Source organism: Schistocerca serialis, chromosome 10 (assembly GCF_023864345.2).
Source record: "Schistocerca serialis cubense isolate TAMUIC-IGC-003099 chromosome 10, iqSchSeri2.2, whole genome shotgun sequence".
NCBI classification, from domain to species: domain Eukaryota; kingdom Metazoa; phylum Arthropoda; class Insecta; order Orthoptera; family Acrididae; genus Schistocerca; species Schistocerca serialis.
In genome coordinates this window covers 50387925-50404764 of record NC_064647.1, presented here as the reverse complement: position 1 = coordinate 50404764, position 16840 = coordinate 50387925, and the positions used below count along the sequence as shown (strand labels likewise).

Here is a 16840-nt window from a genome sequence, read left to right as displayed (position 1 = left end):
CGGTAGCGTAACGTGCAGCACGTTGCGTGCGCCCTTAATTGCGGCCGACCGAAATACGTTGCGCCTGTCTCGAGAACGCCTCAGACACGGCCAACCGATTCGGGCCACATTTGGCAGGTGGCCTGTTTAGCCCCTAAACGGAAAAACTAAAATATTTTAGTTGAAAATCCCCCGTTTTTGAGAAGACCACACCTAAATTTCATGACTCGCAATCGACTCAAAATTGAGGGGACCGATAGATAACTGAAAGCTGAGCATTTTTGAAAGCAACTGTTACGGCCTTCGCTTATGTACCAAAAAGGTAAACGGTAGTCAAAGAAATGGCCGCTGGCGCAGAGACTGAGGCGTTTGGCAGGCGAGCGGAGGGCGTGTGTTCGATTCCGAAACGCCTTCTGCACTTTTTTATTTAATTTTCCATATGGACACTGGCAGGAATAGGACTGTCAACAAGGGCAGTAAATCAATAAGACATAAGAAACAGGTAGGCACACAAGTATTTCAAACTAGTTTCATTAGTGAAGAACTAAAATTAAAATTTTAATAATTCTTTTGTGAAAAGAATTCCCAGTACGATTGCTGCGAATTCGTCACGAGAGACGGCATAGTGCCAACCACGCAGTGCTTGTGCTGGGCAGAATTTTATCCTGCAGCCTCCAAAATTGCAATGTGCTTCTGGAAAGCCATCGGGAATATTGCCCAACTGCGAGCATGCAGTAACGTTTCGTAGGGTAATTCTTCATCAACTATCAGCACCGATTTTTTGGTGAAGTTATCGTATGCGTGGTACGTATCAAAATTAATTCTCAAATAACATATATTTTGAATGTAAACCAAGTTCTTTGGCATCTCTGGTGTCACCGCCAGACACCACACTTGCTAGGTGGTAGCCTTTAAATCGGCCGCGGTCCGTGAGTATACGTCGGACCCGCGTGTCGCCACTATAAGTGATTGCAGACACAGCCCCGCCACACGGCAGGTCTAGTCTAGAGAGACTCTCTAGCACTCGCCCCAGTTGTACAGCCGACTTTGCTAGCGATGGTTCACTGTCTACATAGGCTCTCATTTGGAGAGACGACAGTTTAGCATAGCCATCAGCTACGCCATTTGCTACGACTTAGCAAGGCGCCATATTCAGTTACTATAATTACTTCGAGAATGTATTCTGAGCAGATAATATTGTGAATCATGTACCGTCAAGAGCGACGTTCATCATTAATGGATTAAAGTTAAGTATGAAACTAATTACGTCCGCTTTCTGAATTCTCATTCCTTGTCATGTTCCAGACCTCACGTCAGTATAGTTCTTCCCTCCTCACGCCAGCCTGCGTGAGCTAAGACGCGTGCATTTCGGCCTGCACTCGTAACACGGTGTTGGTTCTTCTGCTAACACAAAAGCATCTGGTGCTGAAAACCTCTGCAAGCCATTCAAGTACTTGTCGAATCCGTGACACGCAGAATCACTGCTGAATTCCGCTCCGGAAGTGGACCGACACGCTTTTAAATAGGTGGTGGCTCATCAGAGTATGTTGTAAGGTGGCCATATCTGCAGAAACCTCAGATGTCACCTTAATCCTGAAACCGAACCCCAGAGTACACAGCAGTTTCATTAGAAGAAAGCACCACTCAGAAAACGAAGTTATTGAAAGATTATTGCATTTATCGTTAAATCGTGCGAAGTCATATCCTGCCAGAAGTGAAAATCGTCAAAAACGACGCAGGGACAAAGCAGTGGCGACAGCCGAGAAGACGTACCGTACTCCTGGAAGGCAATGCCTGGCGGGCAGGGAGTTAGAGGGGAGACGGGTGCTTAACGTCTAGCGCGAAGAGTTCACTTGTGAGAACAAACACTGGCATGGTTAACAGTTTTGCGACAGAATACTGAGGGCGGAATGTAACAAAACTCGACCAAGTTTATTTTTGACATCAAGTGAAAATACGTCGCGCAGTACGTAATCATAGTTTACAGTAACAGTTGGTGTCGTAATACAACAGTGAAAATAACAACTGATGACGGAAGAGGAATGAAAGTAGGTCTTTCTTACTTCAATGAATCATTTGCCCACAAATTTATCTCACTAAAGGATCGACGCACTCCATCACCTTTCAACCTCGTACTAAGACAACAGAGAACCTATTCTTATTGCAGGAGTCCCAGCACAGTTCTTCTGGCGAGGAGTACACCGTTCAAATATAAAGACTTGGGAGTGTCAGTATTATCTGCTCGTCGAAGACAACTTTCCCTGCAGTTAGTTTCCATTCATGTATGCAATCAGATTCAAAACTATAGACGGATCTATAAATGCGTTTACCAAAAAATATTTAAGATGCCGTACTTGGTTTGCCGAACCAAAATAAACAATTACAACAAAAGCTTTGGCTTTCCGTAAACAGTAGACTAATCATAAGTTCATAACTCTATGAAATTGCACAGTCTTTCTGACATTAGCTGCCTTAGGTATGCAGATATTACCATGAAAATTGTGCTGGAGCAGGACTCCAACCCGAACTTACCCCTCGTCGCGAGTCATCGCCGTAACCGTCTCAGCTGTCCGAGTACGCTTTCAAGACCAACGCGCAAGACTTCCGTACGTCGTACTGTCTACAACCCTATCACTTGCAACTTTACTTGCTTTCCCACTCAGGCTTTCAAGGAACAAGCGTATTCCGCGTTAGTATTAGGATTGTCATTTTGGCCCTCGACAGTACGACATATGAATGTTTGGATTGGTCTTGGAAGTGTGTTCAGATAGCCTACGTGTTTAAGGCGAGCGCTTGCGAGAAGCTGGAAATCTGCGTTGAAGCGCCAGTCTGGCACAAATTTTCATTTGTCACCAATACGTGATGCCTTCACACACAGTTAAAAGGATGTGCTTTGCATACCGTCTACATATAATAGTGATATACCTTAAAATACTAGATGGATAGCTAACAGTCGTTTGCAGTATTACGCGTTTTGTCTACCTTTTTTTCTGAAACTTAGCTACTGGCGCATGGCACACTTTCAAGCACGCGGACTCACGAGGAGAACACAACCAGATTTTCCGCAAGCTTGGCTCAGTGGAAGAGGAGAGTAAAGAAGCTAACACGTGTCTCGGCTTATCCGTAAATACTCGACAGTTCCTCAAGAAAGAAACCGACAGTCAAAGTTTTCGAAGCCAGATGCGTTCTAGCGCGCGATAAAGTCAGCCAAAGTGGTGGTTCAGTGGGTAGCGTCCCAGTTTCACAGTTTTGTGCTCCGTGTTCTAAACCCGTGTACTGCTTTTATTTATTTTACTTCTTATATCTAATTTTCTACCGATGTCCGTAGAAGCTTACTATACTAATGTTTCTTACCAAGTTAGGGGATACAATGGCGTTTTACTAACTGTAAAATTACAATTGCTTTTCACAATGAAATGATCGTGAGGCCTCATCCGGGGACGTTCGGCCGCCGAGTGCGAGTCTTACTTCAGTCGCCGCCGTAGTGGGAGACTTGGGTGCCAGTGATGGCGATGAAATGATGACGAGGACTCTTTAACACTCGGTCAACGAGCGGAGAGATCTCCAACCCGGCCGGGCATCGATACCTGGCCCGCTGCATGGGAGACAAGCACGTTACCAATCAACTGAGCAGGCGGACTGCGTTTCACAATAATTACGACGGTCGTCCACAAACTAAGTTCCGTTTCTATTTCTATCCGCGGCAGCGCTACGACCGCAGATGCAAGCATGCGCGGCGGTTGCTCTGACTCGAGGAGAAGACATGTACGCCATTTTCAGATCGCCGCTGCCGAGGTGTACTTTGTTGTGCTTCTTTATAATGTCAGCCGTAATTGAAAATACCGCCGAGTGTGAAATCAGATCTGTGATTCGTTTTCTAAATCCAAAGGAAGTTAAACCAAAGGAAATTCATCCGCAAATCTGCGAGGTTTACGAACAAAATGCAATGGGTAGAAGATGGGTCAGACTGTTCAGTGAAGAACATAATCAAGTGCACGATGAAGAACGAAGTGGGTGCCCGTCTGTGGTTACTGATGAACTGGTTCACACAATTGAAGAGAAGATTAAGCCCCTTCCTGTGGAAGTTCCGCAAATCTCACGATCACTAATTCATGAAATTGTTACTGAAAAGCTAAAATTTGGAAAACTTTGCTCACATTGGATACCCAAAATTCTTAGTGAACAACACAAAAAACAACGGATGGGGCAGTGCACTTCAGTTTTTGACACGCTACAATGCAGAAGGCGATGGTTTTCTTTCTCGGATGTTCACGGGGGATGAAACATGGGTATCGTACGACACCCCTGAAACAAAACGGCAGTCAGTGGAATGGAGGCACACTTCATCCCAAACGAAGGTTAAGCCTAAGTAAATTATGACGCCTCGAAAAGTCATGTGCACCATTTTTTGGGACAGAAAAGGCATTTTGCTGATTGATTTCTTACCAAGAGGCCAAACAATCAATGCACATGGTTACTGCAAAACCATTAAGAAATTGCGCCGCGCAATACAGAACAAGCGCCGAGGATTACTGCCAAAAGGTGTTGTTTTTTCCCACGATAATTCCCGACCTTACACGGCGAATGTGACCAAAGAACTGTTACGGGAATTTCACATTGATCATCGTCCGTGCAGCCCGGACCTCGCTTCTAGCGACTTTCATCTCTTCTTACACCTAACATCTGTCCTCGCTGGTCAACACTTCACTGATGATGAGCTGAAAGAACGTGTTACCACATGGTTGAATACACAGGCTGCAACCTATGAAGAAGGCATACAAAAACTTGTGCCTACAAAATTTCGGAAGCTATGTAGAAAAGTAGTTTAACAGTTGTAGATTTTTGTACAATAAATATTTTTGCTGTATCTGTACACGTTTGTTTTATATAACCAAACGGAAGTTACTTTGTGGACATACCTCGTATAATGTACTTGTCTATGGCATTTTCAGGGGTTACAATCTTCTTTAAATTATCATGTTCTTATACTTAATTCTGCCATTAATTATTGTTGTTTATTGTTCAGGAAGATTTGGTGCATTCCTTTGGAGAATATCGATCGCAGAGACATTCGGAACAAAGGAATTCCGAACACGACGAGGCTCGCGCGAAGGTACGTTTGCCACGGTGACATTTCTTCGTAGGAATCTCACCCGGGAAAGACGCGCCGTCAACACTGCTCGATATTTCACGTGTTGGCAGTAATTTCATGGCAAGCCAGGCGTAAAGGATCATTTTAACAAAAAACTGGTGCTTGTTGTTGATCACGAATGAAGATACACTAAAGGAGTTCCAAGTAATTCAAAGAAATAATTTTCTCATTTTTTTTAATCCATTCACCAGGCATACAATCTGCTGACGAGTACGGAGAACGTTATTTCAGTATACGTCGGAAAACATTCGTTTACGGACACGGGAAGATAAAAATGAGAAACAAAAATAAAAAGTTGTTCAAAAGTGTGAGGCCACGAAGGTAACGACTGTGCGACCACGTCGACAGAACTACTTAATCGCTGAAAGGCGCCTAAAGTACGTGGAAGACTTTGACCGTCGTTTTCTCAGGAACGGTGGAGTACCCACGGATAAGCCGAGGCAAGGCAAGTGTTGGCTTATTGTGACGCCTCCTCCAGCGAAGTCTCAGGGAAACTGTGTTATGGCACTTGCCGTATTCTCCTTGTCAGTTATATCAAAATGGGCAGTTTTATAATTATGTCCCCTGTTGGGAAGATTTCCGCTGACGGCCGTGCTGGAGAGGCGTGGACACTGGAGTACCTACCTCGTCGTCGCCCTCGCGCTTGGCCGCCTTGGGCCCCCGCTCCGGACCGTACGCCCCGTCGTCCAGCAGCGCCGAGCCGGTCGCCTCCCGCTTCTTCTGGATGGTCATCTTGAGGCTGTCCTTGATCAGCTGTGAGCACATGTGCTGCACCGACGGCGGGGTGCCTGCGCACACACAAACAAACGAGCAACTCAGTTTTCACAGCAGCCTTGCTCAGGGCCTCCAGTCGCTTCTCTACAGACGACGTCGACCGGGTTCTGTTGCCCCATTGGAGCACTCGGAAGAATACTGGTGACTTACTGTTAACGATTACACCACCTCGCAATCGAACAGGTGCCATATTCTCCGACACTAAAATATTCGCTCTTACAAGGGAAGCAAGCACGCAAACGGTCACCCACCGATTTTGCGTATCTTTCGCACGATTGCAGTGTGTGCTCAGATGTAACCTATGCTGCTCTGTACGTGGCACTTCTCAACCGTTTTAGAAAACTCGAATCTTGCGCGTCCCGTTAAATGAACGTACGAGCCCTCGAACAGCTGCTCTGGCCCAGCCGGCTAGCGTCGTTTGACGAACAAAGCATGCCGGGAGCCGCCGCGCGTTTGTCTGGTTCAATGTTCGCGCAACATTCGATTAGCCTCGCCTCTTCTACAAACTTGGTATCTAAACATTCAGCAGTTGTAGATCCTCAACCGATGGCAGTTAATTCCTCAGAATTTAAACACAGTCCCCTGAAACATTGTCTGCAGTTAGTATGTACCTAGTTGTCCTTTCCCAGCACATTCTTCGTTGTGGTACGCCCAAAAGTGTTGCAACAATACTGACTCCCCAAAAGTTGTGCACTTTCCCTATAGTAGAATGAAGCTATTTTCCTGTTTTTATCAAACTGCTAATATTTGTGAAATGAGACAAATCCTCAAAGAATGAACCGAGACAGTATTTGGAAGTATATTCAAATGGCTTCTTGAGTTCGTCTGTGACTGCTCAGTTGCTGGCAGTGATGTTAGATTGGAAGTTACTGGGAAACTGAAAATGGCAAACATTATTGTTTCTCATTTGCATGCTTCCAGAACTCTTTCTGGATTTTGAGCAAGATGCACAATTTCCTCTTCTTATGCCCTTCTTCACTTTTGATCAGTTTGCAGCAAAGTGTCATCTTCGTCATCAGGTTCATCAAACTCTGTGTTAGACTCATCTGGATTATTTCTGTCAACGAACTCAATGATCTATTTATCAATCAAGCCCGGTGACGACGAGGAAAAAAAATAAAACCACAATTCAGCTACGTAAACAAAGTTGGCATCGAGTCGCGAGGTATCACATATGGTACCTTCCAGTTTAAAGTCGATAATCCGTTATAGCATTAATTTACAGTTCGCTATTAACTGAGAGATATCTGCACAGTTTTAATATAATATCAAGGCACGTGAAAACACATGTAATTAGAAAAACAAATGTCTTTACCTTTATTTCGCCGAGACGTGCTGTGCAGTCCGGGAATCCGAACCTTCCAATTAGTGTTGCCGCGCGGGATTAGCCGAGCAGTCATAGACTGTGCGGCTGGTCCCGGCGGAGGTTCGAGTCCTCCCTCGGGCATGGGTGTGTGTGTTTGTCCTTAGGATAATTTAGGTTAAGTAGTGTGTAAGCTTAGGGACTGATGACCTTAGCAGTTAAGTCCCATTAGATTTCGCACACATTTCAACAATTAGTGTTGACCCCTCATATTGCTCGGCAGAAGAACGAATAAGTCAGCTGCCGCAAGTGGCGAAGTCTGTTTACGTGATACCACAGGCCACGCAAAGTTCAGCTGCATATGTGTCAGAGAATAAAAACTAAAAGTATCGTATTTGATACCCTGCCACTGATGAGGCTAACTACAGCTACCGGGAGCCTATTTAATGAACAACGCTACCGAATGACATGCGGACGTTTTCGGAAACTGACAACTGCAGACACGTTAAACAGTAATGGATCGTGCCACCCAGTAATCCATAGAAGGGCGATGTTTATCCTGGTTATGCGACGGTGTTGTTATCATAGTAGTAAGGTACAATAATCAGCCAGAACATTACGACCACCGACCTACTATCTATACAAACCCGTCCAGAAGGTAGCAGCATCACCTGCCGAGGAACGACTGCTAGTCAGACACACGCAGCGAGCGTGTAGAGTGGGCAAGATGTGAGATCTGTCTGGGTTCGGCCGAGGGCAGATTGTGGAGGCCCGGAGGCTCGCCACGACCTCTGCGAAAACTGCACGACTTGTCGGATCGAGGAGTGCTGTGGTGAGTGTCTTTAACAAGCGGCAAAACAGAGGTGAGACCGCGTCCAGACGTCGTGGGGTTGGGCGGTCGCCCCTCATCACAGATGTCGGACGTCGTGGGCTGGTCAGACTTGTAAAACAGGACAGGCGCCTGACTGTCGCGGAACTAGCATCACTTCAACGCTGGCCGGAGTACAAGTGTGTCCGAGCGCGCTGTGCGCCGAACAGTCGTAACGATGGGGCTCCACAGCCGACAACCCATGCACGTGCCAATGTTAACACCACGACATCGGCAGCTACGACTAAAATGGGCACGCGACCGTCGCCACTGGACATTGGGGCAGTGGCAGAGCGTTCCACGTTTTGATGAATCCCGATACCTTCTCCATCGTGACGATCGGAGAGTGCGAATCCGTCGTCTTCCAGGGAAACTGCTCCTTGACACCTGCGCTGCAGGAAGGAGACGAGCTGGCGGCGGCTCCACGATGCTCTGGGGAACATTCGTGTGGGCACCCGTGGGTGCAGAGGAGCTCGTGCACGGCACTACGATGGCTAAGGGATATCGTACACTGGCTGCACACTACTTACGCCCCTTCGTGACGGTTACGTTTTCCGACGGCAGTGGCATTTTTCAGCAGGATAACGAGCCACGTCACACGGCCAGGAGTGTGAGGGAGTGGTTCGGGGAACGCAGTGGCGAGCTCCATTTGATGTGCTAGCCCCCCAACTCGACATATCTCAATCCGATCGATCCTGGAGATGGTTCAACGTGGCGTCAGAGCTCATCGCCCCTGCCCGGAATTAGGTGACGTGTGAGTGCAGATGTGGCGCTAGCTGCCTACCCAGACCTCACTGTTTCCGCGCCACGACGCGTCGCTGCCGTCGGCCGACGTCCGGGCTACTGGGTGGGTGGTCGTAATGTCCCGGCCGGTCAGTGTACGGCACTTACCTGTGGGGCTGGACAGAGGCGACCGCGACGCAGATCCGCCGCCGCTGGCGCAGCCGCCGTCACCGAGGCTGCTGTGACCCGGGGGCACGGAGGCGATGCGCGGCCCGCCCCCGACGCCGCCCCCCGCGACGCCGCCCCCGGCGACGCCGGCGCCGCGCACGCCGGCGCCGCCGCCGGCCGCCGTGGGGTAGCCGTCGAACGGGTTGGACATGGCGATCAGCGAGTTGAGGATCTCGGGCGTCTTGGGGGTGGTGCACGCGCCCTCCACCCCCAGCAGGCCGCCGGGCCCGCCCCCGACGCCGCCGGGCGTCAGGTTTACGTTCACGTTCAGGTTGTACATGCTGGCGCCTCGCTTTGCCGCCACCTTGTCAGCCGCCAGGGACTCCTCCTTCCTGTTACACTACGCAGCCGAGTGGTTTCTGCTCGGCACGCCCACTAACTTCTTTGCCTAATTGCCCTGCGATCGCTAGGCCGAATAACCTCAGACGATTTTATCACAAAGACGCTTACCTACTGCCTACTGTATTAAAGCTTGAAACCTTTCGATATGTTCTACACTGCGCCAACCTCCCTATTAAAGCAATTTTCCCATGAAATATGTTACAGCGGTGATAACTAACTCCTATATTATAAAAAAAGTCTGCATAAAACTGAATGTAATTTGCGAAACTACACCAAACTGTTCGTATAAAAATATAATGCTCGTATAAAAAGAAACACAGTCTTTCACGTCGAGTTCAGTCCAGTTGCCGGGTAATCACAATCTACTGTAGATGCCACTCAGTCACTAACGTAAGACCGGCAGCAACAGTTCAAGAAGCTCCTAATGTTCTTCATTCGAACAGTTCTATCACTTCCCTGGTTGCTGATGGAGGGTGTGGAATTGGGCTGCGACCTGCAACAGAAATGAGAAATAGAGAAATTAGTTATAATACAAATAGATGGCTTCATCAGAAGCAAATACTGAATGAATGATGATTGGTGATCACCGCCCCCGCTCCCTTACACACACGGAGTCTCTCAGATAAAAATCGAGGCATTCACATTCTTTTGTTGACATATCTTAACATGTTTTCTTAACATGATGTTAATGATATTTAAAAATACTTGGTAAATTATTTTTGTTATGTGTGTTTCCTAATATTTGACAACTTTATGGAAAAAGCATACATTCACTGTGATCCTCTCTAATTTTGTTTTAAAAGAGACACTTGCACCGTGATTTCTCTGACTACTGCTGTTAAAAGTTCTTAGATGAACACGTTTGCACACAGAAATATCTTGTGGAGGCACATGTAAACAACAGAAGTACCGCCAACACGTCACACATTCTAAACTAAACACATGAACACGAATGAAAGACTGTACTGCAAGCAAATCAACCAAATGAAGACTGGAGCGCACGACGTGTGAACATTATCTCTGATGCTCTTCAACTTATATTATGAAACACTGTTTCGCAAAACATGGACTGTTTTCGACTGAGGGATCAGCACTAGTGTGTAAACAACATGATTTTCGTAAACGAAACAGTGCTATTCAGTGACAACATATTGTGTCTTCAGCTGCTTCTGAACAGACTTCACAACAGTAGAAACAACAACAGTAATTGTCATTAACAGGACGAGAACTGAGATCGTAGTAATCAGCTGGGCTGGGCACACAACTGAGCGAGACGTTTCTCTGTTAGCCAGTAAGCTACGGTAAAGTCGGCGAAAGGAGGTGCCCGACAGCTGCCACCAGTGTAGCCAGCAACCGACTGTGAAATGCAAACGATATTTACAGTCGAGTATAGAGTTGCGGCATTGCCAGTCATATACAAAAACGCGTTACGTGACTGGTTGAGTCAGATGGTGGAGGGAGACGTGCCCAGCCCTCTGCAGCTACCTGGAAATGAGACCAACTACTGCGTCACTGCGGTCAGTGGACGCATATGTTAACCATTTAACAGTACCACACTACATACTGTCGTCACACTGCTCTTCATTTTTGTTATGCACGAGATAGAAGTGCACCAACTGAACAGTAAACTGCACCGTTGAATGCGATATCTGATAGATGCCTACAGTACCATTTATATCGATTTGTAACACAGTTTGTACAAAACGAACAGTATGCAGCGCAATTAATTGTAGCAATAACAAAAACAGGAGGTCAGATTTTGAAAGTTGTCATTCTATAGGTTTCCTAAGGAGTTCAAGTGGTGTGAGACGCTGTATTACAGGACTGTCTAGTCACGATTTTCTTGAACCCTTACGCATTTATTGAGGAATATCGTTTTTTAACGGTTATTAGATACTAAACAGCAGAAGACATGATGAACTGCCGAAAGACATCGCAGACAGTGGGGTCACAAAAGTCGTGGGGTGCCTCCTGATATCGTATCGGACTTTCTTTTGTCGGCCACAGTGCGGGAACGCGACGTGGCATCGACTCAAGTGGATGCAAATCCCCTGCGGAAATAGTGACTCCCGCTGCCTCTATTTCCGTCCACAACAGCGAAAGTGTGGGCAGTGCACTACTTTGTGCACGGACTGACCTCTCGATTAATCCCGTGCATCTTCGGTGGGGTTCAGTTTGCGAGGCTTAGGTGGCCAAATCATTCGCTCGAACTGTGCAGAGAGTTCTTCAAGCCAATTGCGAATAAGTCCGGCCAAGTGACACGGCACACTGTCATCCAAAAAAATTGCATTGCTGTTTGGAAGCAGGAAGTCTATGAATGGCTGCGAGTGGTCTCCAAGTAGAGCAAAGTAGCCGAGAATCCAGCCCACACCGTTATGGACCCACCACAGAGCTTTGTTGACAGTCTGGGTCAAGAGCTTCGTGGCGGTGCGTCACACTCGAACCCCGCCATTAGCTCTCAGCAACCGAAACAGGGACTCATCTGGCCAGGTCTTCGTTTTCCAGTCGTCTAGGGTCGAACCGAGGCGCTGCAGGCCATGTCGTGCTGATAGCAAAAGCCACTCGCGTCATTCGCTGCTGTCATATCCCATTAACGCCCAATTTCGCCTCACTCTCCTAACGGGTACTTCTGTCTCTAAGCTGGTCGTAGGTTTTGTTCCAAAAATGAACAGCATAGAGTGATGACACTTTCTGTAGAGCCTTACCATCATTTTGCAGGACAATGCTCAAGCACGTACAGTGCAAGCTGTTACTGATTTGTTTGACTCATGGGGCCGATAAGTGCTATACCACCTACTGACCTACTGCTCTTCCCTGACTTAAGCCCTCGTGAATTCAACTCGGTTTCTAAACTGAAGGAAACGCTTCACGGCATTCGCTTGAGAACTGCTACAAATTCGTCGCGCAACAGACCGCGCTGCTCCAACGGTCAACACAACTGGCACTGCTAAGAGTATCCTACGGCTTCCACATCGCTGAAAACGGGTTATACACAATGCTGGTGACTACTTTGAAGGTCAGTAAAACTTTGAAACACGTATCTATTTTGTACGAACTGTAAATAAGTAGTTGCCACTATTACAGTTCCAACCCACGTAGGACACAGGGAAAAATCGCAGTAACTCAGGGACTGCAACTGCTGTGTTCGGATGCAGGCTGAATTGACATCCCTTCGCTCCCAGCTTCAGGCAGTGTTGGCTTCGGGCACACAGCTTGAGGCTGTTGCCAATGGGCATCACTGTGGGGGTCCGGATGGGGGTTTGTCGGGGACGGCCAGCTCGTCCCACGCATCCCCCGATCGGACTACGACGGTGGTTGCCCGGGATACTGCCCGCATTGAGGCTGATCCCTCACCTGTGGTTGAGTGGGAGGTCGTCTCAAGGTGTGGCAGGGGGCGAAAGACATTCCGGAGGGCTGAACAGAAGGCCTCTCCAGTTTGTCTGACGAACCGGTTTCAGGCTCTGTCTCAGGCTGATACTGATCTTCGGCCTGACATGGCTGCTTGTCCTGTTCCAGAGGTTGTCCCTCAGTCTGCAAGATCCGGGCGCTCGCAGAGGGTGGGCTTACTAGTAGTTGGGAGCTCCAACGTCAGGCGCGTAATGGGGCCCCTTAGGGGTATGGCAGCAAGAGAGGTGAAGAAAACCAATGTGCACTCCGTGTGCATACCGGGGGGAGTCATTCCAGATGTGGAAAGGGTGCTTCCGGATGCCATGAAGGGTACAGGGTGCACCCGTCTGCAGGTGGTCGCTCATGTCGGCACCAATGATGTGTGTCGCTATGGAACGGAGGAAATCCTCTCTGGCTTCCGGCGGCTATCTGATTTGGTGAAGACTGCCAGTCTCGCTAGCGGGATGAAAGCAGAGCTCACCATCTGCAGCATCGTCGACAGGACTGACTGCGGACCTTTGGTACAGAGCCGAGTGGAGGGTCTGAATCAGAGGCTGAGACGGTTCTGCGACCGTGTGGGCTGCAGATTCCTTGACTTGCGCCATAGGGTGCTGGGCTTTCGGGTTCCGCTGGATAGGTCAGGAGTCCACTACACGCAACAAGCGGCTACACGGGTAGCAGGGGTTGTGTGGCGTGGGCTGGACGGTTTTTTAGGTTAGATGGCCTTGGGCAAGTACAGAAAAGGCAACAGCCTCAACGGGTGCGGGGCAAAGTCAGGACATGCTGGGACCAAGCAGCAATCGGTATTGTAATTGTAAACTGTCGAAGCTGCGTTGGTAAAGTACCGGAACTTCAAGCGCTGATAGAAAGCACCGAAGCTGAAATCGTTATAGGTACAGAAAGCTGGCTGAAGCCAGAGATAAATTCTGCCGAAATTTTTACAAAGGTACAGACGGTGTTTAGAAAAGATAGATTGCATGCAACCGGTGGTGGAGTGTTCGTCGCTGTTAGTAGTAGTTTATCCTGTAGTGAAGTAGAAGTGGATAGTTCCTGTGAATTATTATGGGTGGAGGTTACACTCAACAACCGAGCTAGGTTAACAATTGGCTCCCTTTACCGACCTCCCGACTCAGCAGCATTAGTGGCAGAACAACTGAGAGAAAATTTGGAATACATTTCACATAAATTTTCTCAGCATGTTATAGTCTTAGGTGGAGATTTCAATTTACCAGATATAGACTGGGACACTCAGATGTTTAGGACGGGTGGTAGGGACAGAGCATCGAGTGACATTATACCGAGTGCACTATCCGAAAATTACCTCGAGCAATTAAACAGAGAGCCGACTCGTGGAGATAACATCTTGGACCTACTGATAACAAACAGACCCGAACTTTTCGACTCTGTATGTACAGAACAGGGAATCAGTGATCATAAGGCCGTTGCAGCATCCCTGAATATGGAAGTTAATAGGAATATAAAAAAAGGGAGGAAGGTTTATCTGTTTAACAAGAGTAATAGAAGGCAGATTTCAGACTACCTAACAGATCAAAACGAAAATTTCTGTTCCGATACTGACAATGTAGAGTGTTTATGGAAAAAGTTCAAGGCAATCGTAAAATGCGTTTTAGACAGGTACGTGCCGAGTAAAACTGTGAGGGACGGGAAAAACCCACCGTGGTACAACAACAAAGTTAGGAAACTACTGCGAAAGCAAAGAGAGCTCCACTCCAAGTTTAAACGCAGCCAAAACCTCTCAGACAAACAGAAGCTATACGATGTCAAAGTTTGCGTAAGGAGGGCTGTCCGTGAAGCGTTCAGTGAATTCGAAAGTAAAATTCTATGTACCGACTTGACAGAAAATCCTAGGAAGTTCTGGTCTTACGTTAAATCAGTAAGTGGCTCGAAACAGCATATCCAGACACTCCGGGATGATGATGGCATTGAAACAGAGGATGACACGCGTAAAGCTGACATACTAAACACCTTTTTCCAAAGCTGTTTCACAGAGGAAGACCGCACTGCAGTTCCTTCTCTAAATCCTCGGACAAACGAAAAAATGGCTGACATCGAAATAAGTGTCCAAGGAATAGAAAAGCAACTGGAATCACTCAACAGAGGAAAGTCCACTGGACCTGACGGGATACCAATTCGATTCTACACAGAGTACGCGAAAGAACTTGCCCCCCTTCTAACAGCCGTGTACCGCAAGTCTCTAGAGGAACGGAAGGTTCCAAATGATTGGAAAAGACCACAGGTAGTCCCAGTTTTCAAGAAGGGTCGTCGAGCAGATGCGCAAAACTATAGACCTACATCTCTGACGTCGATCTGTTGTAGAATTTTAGAACACGTTTTTTGCTCGAGTATCATGTCGTTTTTGGAAACCCAGAATCTACTATGCAGGAATCAACATGGATTCCGGAAACAGCGATCGTGTGAGACCCAACTCGCTTTATTTGTTCATGAGACCCAGAAAATATTAGATACAGGCTCCCAGGTAGATGCCATTTTCCTTGACTTCCGGAAGGCGTTCGATACAGTTCCGCACTGTCGCCTTATAAACAAAGTAAGAGCCTACGGAATATCAGACCAGCTGTGTGGCTGGATTGAAGAGCTTTTAGCAAATAGAACACAGCATGTTGTTCTCAATGGAGAGACGTCTACAGACGTTAAAGTAACCTCTGGCGTGCCACAGGGGAGTGTTATGGGACCATTGCTTTTCACAATATATATAAATGACCTAGTAGATAGTGTCGGAAGTTCCATGCGGCTTTTCGCGGATGATACTGTAGTATACAGAGAAGTTGCAGCATTAGAAAATTGTAGCGAAATGCAGGAAGATCTGCAGCGGATAGGCACTTGGTGCAGGGAGTGGCAACTGACCCTTAACATAGACAAATGTAATGTATTGCGAATACATAGAAAGAAGGATCCTTTACTGTATGATTATATGATAGCGGAACAAACACTGGTAGCAGTTACTTCTGTAAAATATCTGGGAGTATGCGTGCGGAACGATTTGAAGTGGAATGATCATATAAAATTAATTGTTGGTAAGGCGGGTACCAGGTTGAGATTCATTGGGAGAGTCCTTAGAAAATGTAGTCCATCAACAAAGGAGGTGGCTTACAAAACACTCGTTCGACCTATACTTGAGTATTGCTCATCAGTGAGGAATCCGTACCAGATCGGGTTGACGGAGGAGATAGAGAAGATCCAAAGAAGAGCGGCGCGTTTCGTCACAGGGTTATTTGGTAACCGTGATAGCGTTAGCGTTACGGAGATGTTTAGCAAACTCAAGTGGCAGACTCTGCAAGAGAGGCGCTCTGCATCGCGGTGTAGCTTGCTCGCCAGGTTTCGAGAGGGTGCGTTTCTGGATGGGGTATCGAATATATCCTTCTCCCTACTTATATCTCCCGAGGAGATGTAAAATTAGAGAGATTAGAGCGCGCACGGAGGCTTTCAGACAGTCATTCTTCCCGCGAACCATACGCGACTGGAACAGGAAAGGGAGGTAATGACAGTGGCACGTTAAGTGCCCTCCGCCACACACCGTTGGGTGGCTTGCGGAGTATAAATGTAGATGTAGATGAAAAAAAATTCTAGAACCACACCGGGATCTGTGACGGTACGGCACATAAATATTGGCATTTTTAGCGGTTGTAAATCGTAGTTTACGTATTTTATGAATATAATTAGTCTAAAAGATATAGTTAATATTCTTGAAACAACTGATATGTAGCGATACCATCTTTATTTAATGTCTATGAAAATAAAAAAGGATCGAAAGAGACGCGATTGTACGGCCGAGGAGGAAGGGCGTATTTTTTGTGGACACATTGTTTTGTTTCGCTACACGGAAGGCAGCCATTGAGCGGCTACACATATTTAATGAAAGTTATTCCTATTTATTGCTAAAATAAACGCGTTATTATTATTACAAAATGAATTTCTTTGTAATAGTTGTCATCTCAAATGCTCGCAGTGGCTAATTATTTTTAATAAGCATTTTTTCAGTAATTTGCGCTGCGAGAAGCTCATCTTCCGATGCAGCCTCTGGTCGGTCATTACGCGCCGAAGTATT

General features: G+C 47.0%; 1 protein-coding gene across 1 annotated transcript in view; it reads right to left on the bottom strand.

The window, feature by feature from the left end:
- The window catches only part of LOC126425220 (activating transcription factor 3), a 522996-nt gene that overhangs the window by 20586 nt on the left and 485570 nt on the right, over positions 1 to 16840 (bottom strand). The window contains exons 2-4 of the mRNA XM_050088176.1: positions 9128 to 9862; positions 8968 to 9079; positions 5756 to 5919 (exon numbers count right to left, since the gene is read on the bottom strand). Coding sequence (XP_049944133.1) covers positions 5756 to 5919; positions 8968 to 9079; positions 9128 to 9307 — 456 coding nt within the window. The 5' untranslated portion in view covers positions 9308 to 9862. The remainder of the gene's footprint in view (positions 1 to 5755; positions 5920 to 8967; positions 9080 to 9127; positions 9863 to 16840) is intronic.